Genomic DNA, 7,609 nt, shown 5'->3' with positions numbered 1-7,609 from the left:
ATTATCCACATTATACACTTTACATACTATAGACAAACTTCTTAGCACTCAACTAACCAGCCTTGTCTTGGCTTCATATCAAAATTAAACTACTTGCGCTCAACAGGGGGGCAAGAATCCTATGTGTTCTTTTGCAACTTAGAACTTTGCTAAGACAGTGTTCAAAATACTTTCGTCAGATTTTTTAAATGTCACTGTAAGACTCATTTATTCCAAGAACACAACTGTGCTCGAGAATTATTGAAATTATTTAATTTTCATACAAAGAAAAGGAAAAGAGTGACAGATTTTAGAATGAAATATTTTGTGTGTGTGATTTTACTGTTGTCATTGAATGTAGAACTTTCACTTGGTAAGTATACAAGGTTTTTTTTATGTTTTTATTATTAGTATGTAATTTAGAAATGATTAGTATTTATAATTTATATATTTTCAGTGATCAACTTACTGTTATTGTTTTTAATCCTTGAATATTTTGGATAACCTTCAATTATCTTTTCAATGTCGGGCATAATAGCAATTTGGTACTTGCATAATCCTAATATGTGAATTTATTCAAATTTTATTCAGATTTTAGTTTATTAAAAGTTTAAAGAACACCTTTTATTTAAATTGTTCAGAATCATTTAATACTTGTGCTGGAAATACATAGGACATAATTCTACGGAATATAATCACTGTTTATTACTGAGGGATGTTTTGATCAGGATTATATAGTCTTTATCAAGTAAATGAATTGTGTCCTGTGTATTCCCTTTTTATTTATAAATATATTTTAAAGATTTTCATAGTTGGATACAAAAATGAAACAAACTGATTATGTATTTGTTTGAAATGAGACAATACATTTATGGAAATATTTAAAAAAAAAAAAAAAAAAAATTGTTTAAATAAGTGATAATTTATTTTCTGTGAAATTAAAGATGAAATTGGATGAAAAGTCCGATATTCTTTTTCAAGTCTAGTTGAATGTTGTGGGTTTGATATTCTTTCAAGTCTACCAAGGGTGGATCCAGAGACCATGGATAGAGGGGCCACACAGACGGCAAAGCCGCACGCTACGAGCGCCAATGTCACAAAGCCCTCGAAGGGGGGTCCGGGTGGCCTTTCCCCGGAAAATTTTGAAAACCAGAAAGCCAGAAATGTCACTTCCAGTGATCTGAGACAAGAATCCGGTTCTGAAATAATGAATTTTAATCCAGATAAGCGGGAGGGAGCGTGTTCCGGTTGTGCCCCCCACTAGGTCCCCCCTTCTCTATGGTAGTTGAATGTTGTTGGTTTGATATTTTTCAAGTCTACGGGTAGTTGAATGTTGTTGGTTTGATATTATTTCAAGTCTACTTGAATTTTATTGGTTTAATATACTTTCAAGTCTAGTTGAATGTTATTGGTTTGATATGCTTTTAAGTTTAGCTGAATGGTATTGGTTTGATATAGTTGAATGGTATTGGTATAAAATTTATTTCTGTTTATTTATTGTTTGATGGCTCATCAATACTGTGTTGGCCAACTAACCAAGGATTGATCCTGGTGGCGGCCACGTACTTCCCCAAGATTTTCCAGGCTGGTTTCCTCTTGTCAGTTGTGCAGTTGGCCCGAAAAAACGAAGGTCACATGTACACATAGACGACCTTTTAAAAGAACTCTAGGCTGGTTGGTGCATAGAAGTAGGATATTAAACCCCATTTCATTTGAACATTTAATATGCAATTGAATGTTTTTGGTTTCAAATATGTTTATTCATTACCGTAATTTACAGGTGGTTATTTTGGACACAGTAGCTTTTTATTTCCTTATACAATTTATTTTAAACAATATTTTGATCATTTGGAAAAAACTAAACAACAGTTAAAAGTTGTTATAAAATACCCTTAATGTTAAACTTTACTATATACTTGTAAGACTGTATACAATATACATTTCTGATTTTAACCACACCTTGTTCCAATAACAACCATATGGTCATGAAAAATAAAACGATTTGTACGAATTGGCTAAATTCTTATGCAATTTCTGTGAACATTTGACATTTATTTGGTTATGTTGGCTTAATTTCAGAATTTCCAAATGTAGAAAAATGACTACATTATGGGAGTAACCGTGATATATGTTTCTATATTCAGCCAGTTTCTCAATATACAGTTTATGCTGCAAGGGCATCCATTTTTCATGTTTTCTTGTTTTCTTAATCACCTATTCAATCAAATTTGTTTGTAATTAGTTTATTACGATGTATGCATCAATATTACAAAATCTGGTTAAAAAATGGATCATCATTATCTTAAAACATTGATTATTGAGTAATTAATAAAAGAGAAAGAGAAAGAAATGGGATTTAACGTCCACTCGACACAAACTAGGTCATTTCGGGACTAACATATTGTTCAATTTTATTTCAATAATTTGTTTGCACATATACTATTCAAAAAAAGTAGGGGATATTTGATTTTTAAGTGTTATTAAAGTCACCTAATGAAACTGACGAAGAAACAAATGACAAAATGAAATGAAGTTCACATTCATCGATTTATTCCAAATGATCGTTAGACTAAGTAAGGCACAGACTGACCATTATAAGGGTAAAATGATACCCGGGGTCAAACAGCAAAGTTACCACAGCATCACAACCAAGTCAGTAACGGGCAAATCCTCCTCTGTTTGCCAAACAAGCATTGATCCGACGTGGCATACTCCTAATGAGACGTCTAAGGTCATTTTGGTCCAGATTGTCCCATTCCTGTTGCAACGCAGCAGCAAGTTCTTGGACATTGGCAGGACGTTGTTGACGTTGACGTAACCTCTGTCCAAGCATGTCCCAGACATGCTCGATGGGGGAGAGGTCGGGACTCAGTGCTGGCCAAGGTAATGTGGTGATGTTCTGTTGTTGGAGGTAACCTGTAACGACCCTGGCCCTGTGACATCTTGCGTTGTCATCCTGGAAGATTAAACGGCGGCCATGACGTCGTGCGAACGGCACAACATGGACTGCCAAGATGTTGTCCCGGTAGTTCTGGCCTGTAACACGCCCTGCAACAACATGTAAAGCCGTTCTTCCAGCAACAGTGATGCCTCCCCACACCATAACAGAACCACCCCCAAATCGATCATGTCTGATGACGTTAACGTCTTGGAAGCGCTCGTTTCGACGACGCCACACCCTCCTACGTCTGTCCAAAAAATCAACAGTGAACCTTGACTCATCTGAAAACATCACATTGCTCCAGCGTCGATTATCCCAGTGTTGACGATCCCTACACCAACGACGTCTTGCCTGAATGTGATGATCTCTCAAACAAGGGATCACGCGAGGACGTCGGGCGCGAAGGTGACCCCTATGCAGTCGATTCCGAATCGTCTGGCCACTCACTCTCACACCAGTGTCTGTTTGAAGACGTGTGCTGATCTGATTTGCTGTGATGACACGATTTCTCAAGGCCAAGGTACGGATAAATCGATCCTGGGCTTGAGTTGTCGCCCTTGGTCGACCTGAGCGTGGTCTGTCCTGTTCAGATTGTGTATCACGGTATCTGGACCATAGCCTGCTTATGACAGACTGAGAAACATTCATCGTCCGCGCCACAACCGCCTGTGTTGTGCCGATCTGTAGCATGCCAAGGGCACGTAACCTTTCATTTTGGGTAAGCTGACGCATATCAAAATTTGTTTTCTGGTCACTAAAACAATTAAACTGATGTTTCCACCCTGGAATTCAATGCCACAATGACTGTAACATTCAAAGTCAGAGTCGTGCAAATCTTGGGTTGGACCCCCATGATGATCCCACGCATCACCTGCATTCCATGCGGTAGCTATTGGTGCGTTTGGGCGTCACATGTAACTGGAAATGTTTCTTCTGTTAGGTTCTATAGTGACTTTTTTCGTAGTCATTTGCATATTTTAGTATTATGCCCCCAAAATCAAATATCCCCTACTTTTTTTGAATAGTATATGTCTTTAGCAGTGGCAGGAAACCAGAGGACCCTGAGAAAAGCCACGAGGTTGGAGAGGCAACCCTACTCCTTGTCATGTACAACCAGGGAATCAACACCACACCAGCTGACTCAATGATATACCTTATGATACAACACACAGGGGCTAACCATTCAGCCATTCCCCCCCCCCCCCAATTAATAATAGATTCCTAAGTTAGTATCCAATACGGTGGACACTACATAGTCCTATCTGTCTCTCACCCGCCCACAATTCCTTGTGGTCGCAGTCCTTGTTTATCCGTTCTCAACAATATCTTGTTCTAGAGGCTAAAGCTATGATTTTCAACGATTTGTGGTAATTACTTTCAGAGTTATTGACCACTTTAAAAAAAACATAACTATTCAGTTAACATCTGATTTACAATCATAATTATTGTGCTTGTTTGTTTTGTAAATTCTTCAGAAAGAATCTCAAAGTGACAGAGATGGCCGAAACATTAAAATCCCATTGACTTTACTATAATTGACTGTCCAGATAACCAAACTGGTGTGGCCAAGTGTAATGTTGCCTGGCAACCCATTTTTGTATATAAAATAAATCATTATACAAAGAATTATTACTGACTGGGCAATTGACCATTGACTGTTGTAATTTGATTTTGTTTACTGATCCCTAGATTAAGTTTATTGCCTCATAAAATGTTGTGTTAAATACCTTTAGTGAAATATGGTATGCTCAACCCATATTCAAAGTATTAACATATCTTACATAGTTTATTCAAATAACAACTCCATGCTAGTTTATTCTACACTTTAGTTAACAAGAAAGTGAGAAATTGGGTTTAATATCCACTAAACACAAACTAGGTCATTTCTTTCCCAGTCTTTCCAGATTTTAGTTTTTTGCAAGGCAGTATAGTTTTCTTTTGGACCTAAGGGATATTTAATCCCAAATGTTGGGCAACTTTAAATTTGATCAATTTCACATTTTTGCAATCCAGCATTCCCTTTTTTGGGGCCTAAGTGATGTCCGAGTCCCAAGTGTTGGGGCCTTTAAATTTGGTCCTCAAACTTAATCCCTCTTCCAGAATTTTGTTGTTCACTTTATTTCGGCCTTACAGGTCTTCAAATTTGAATTGATTTGGTTTTTAAATTTTGATTGATAATTTCCTGAATGGTTGATTTTGTTTTTGTTTCAAATATTACCATATCCATATTAATGGGTATGTCTAGGTTTATAGTACCAGTCTATGATTGTTATTAGTTAATGGTAATTGTGTGAACAATTGACATTCTGCTCAGAGTCATTTCCTGTTCACTCAGGAACTCATCACCATGTGTTACAGTAGCCCATTTATTACATTACTCAATTTGTACTGAAAATAAAGACTTTAGGGCATTAATCATACATTATGCAAGAGCTAAATCTGCCTATTGCAGGTCTTTCTTTAGGCCTGAAATGTTATCTAAATTATAAATTTACTGGATTTTTACTGGATTTGGATCCCATTTGCTGCTCAATTTTCATTCAGGATTTAATCATGAAATGGATATTCGAGACTGTTTTTGACTTTAGTAATGATGATCGAGGTTAGGCCAAAAATTCAATCACTAAAATCTTGGTTCAGAGTGGATCAATATGACCAAATTTTTCAGCAAATTCCCTTCACATTATCTAATTTTTAACTATATTCTTCAAAAGAAGTGGGGGATATTGAAATGCAAATACCTATGCAGGTTGTGATATGATAAATAGTCATGGACACTTGACATGCTTTGAAAGTATGTTCACAAATGAAGAACTTATAGCCTCAACAGAACCACTGAGCTGCAAGTGCGACACGCAATAGCGCCATACACGTGGGAGGGGTTCATTGTCAAATTTGGTACATCAAGGAAGGGTTGATGAAAACTGCTGTGTGCTGGTTTATCCTATCCATGTTTGCTTTCCTATCGGTTCTTGCATAAGATTTACTGTTTAGCGTAGCTTTGCTTTAGTGTTTTACGTTTAATTTGCAATGAGACGTCTTCAACATGATGAACGTCTACGTGCTATTGGCATGCTTCAAATGGGTTCTACACAGCGAGCAGTAGCCAACAAGCTCAATGTGTCACAGTCTGTGATCAGCAGACTGTGGAACCGGTACCAACAAACACACAATACTGATGATAGACCTCGTTCAGGTCGTCCTAGAGCCAGTACACAAGCCCAGGATTGATACATTTGTACACAGGTCCTGCGAAATGGAGGACAAACTGCCAATCAGCTTTCTGTAAACTTGTACCAAGTTACAGGAATTCAAGTTACACCCCATACGATTAGAAAACGGCTACATGCAGCCCATTTTCATGCGCGACGTCTGCCTGTTGTGCCGCCATTAACTCGCCTGTACATGGCAAACAGGCATCAATGGTGTAGGCAGCGTAGAAAATGGGGTAATCGTTGATGGGCGCGTGTAATGTTCTCAGATGAGACTAGATTTACTCTGGATTTTACCGATAGGTGTGCTCGCATTGTCCATATGCCTTGTCCAGCCATGAGTCCTGACCTTTCCCCTATAGAGCATGTCTGGGACATGATCGGGAGACATCAACGTCAACCGATTACACTGCAATTGGCCATGGCACTGCAAGAGGTGTGGGTCAGATTGCCCCAAATCGTGATTGGACGGTTGATTATGAGCATGCCACGACGAATTGCTGAATGTCTGAGGATTGGTGGAGCAATTACTCATTATTAAGACAAAAATCAAAAACGTCCATTTTCACTTTTGACAGTGTATCTCTTTTGTTTGCAAGTGAAATAGGTCCGTCAGATAAGCCGCCCATATGAACTGTTTACCTCTAATAAAAACAGCAGTGCATTTCCGCAGTTTTGTATTGTTTCTGAATATCCCCTACTTTTTTTGAAGAGTATATTATAGTGAGAACTGCCAGCTCTTTATCTAATCTCCCATAATGTATCTTTAAGTCCTGATATCCCTTTGTAAAAAAAAAATTGGAGCTATGGATGGAGTATTCCCATCAAATGCATACATATATATCAGGGTCTGTTGCTTCAGCTGAAAAGGATTGAGTTTTAAGTGACGATTCTACCACTCTTAGATCATGAATGTTATCTTGGCTCAAACTGAACTGAAATGTGGTTTAACATGCTACTTTTCTTCAGCAACCAGACTAAAGCAAACACACATACATATGCATTATATGTATTATCTTCATCTAATTCTGTCAAGAGTTCTGTTGTGTGTATATCAACAAGAACAATGACTGACTTCATCCTCAAGAACATTGTTGACCAACACTAGGATTGAACCTGTGGCCTCCTGGTTACCGGTAGTCATCTAGCATCATATTCACTGAGCCACAGTTTCAAACTGCAATCAGTAAAATGTTAAAGAATTTTAGTTGAAGAGATTTCAAGATAAAATAGTGAGCTTTTAAATGGTTGTCCCCTTTTTTGAGGTCCATTCCACCCTTTCACAAACAATGATTAGCTTTAACTTAATAGATTCATTTGTGGCTGATCCACTTCCTAGCTTTAATTTAAAGGAGAAATCCCAAATATACAATACATGTATTTCTGAACCCTAGCTTAAACCTGTTCAAAGAAATACCAGCGTTCAATTGTCAGGTGAAGTTAGAGACAAACTCCTTAACAGCCATTATCTTGTTTC

The 7,609-nt window shown here is 37.6% G+C and overlaps 1 protein-coding gene across 5 annotated transcripts in view; it reads left to right on the top strand.

Moving 5' to 3' along the window:
* Nucleotides 1-7,609, top strand: part of LOC126828704 (fibulin-2) — a 28,738-nt gene continuing 21,129 nt past the window's right edge. For 2 of the 5 annotated variants that reach the window (XM_050558653.2, XM_050558649.2), the window contains exon 1: nt 1-352. In XM_050558653.2, coding sequence (XP_050414610.1) covers nt 295-352 — 58 coding nt within the window. In that variant the 5' untranslated portion in view covers nt 1-294. The remainder of the gene's footprint in view (nt 353-7,609) is intronic. The other 3 variants (XM_050558651.2, XM_050558650.2, XM_050558652.2) reach the window with 2 other exon arrangements.

Source organism: Patella vulgata, chromosome 7, assembly GCF_932274485.2.
Source record: "Patella vulgata chromosome 7, xgPatVulg1.2, whole genome shotgun sequence".
NCBI classification, from domain to species: domain Eukaryota; kingdom Metazoa; phylum Mollusca; class Gastropoda; family Patellidae; genus Patella; species Patella vulgata.
The sequence above is the reverse complement of the archived record's forward strand: the minus strand, read 5'-3'. Positions and strand labels throughout refer to the sequence as shown.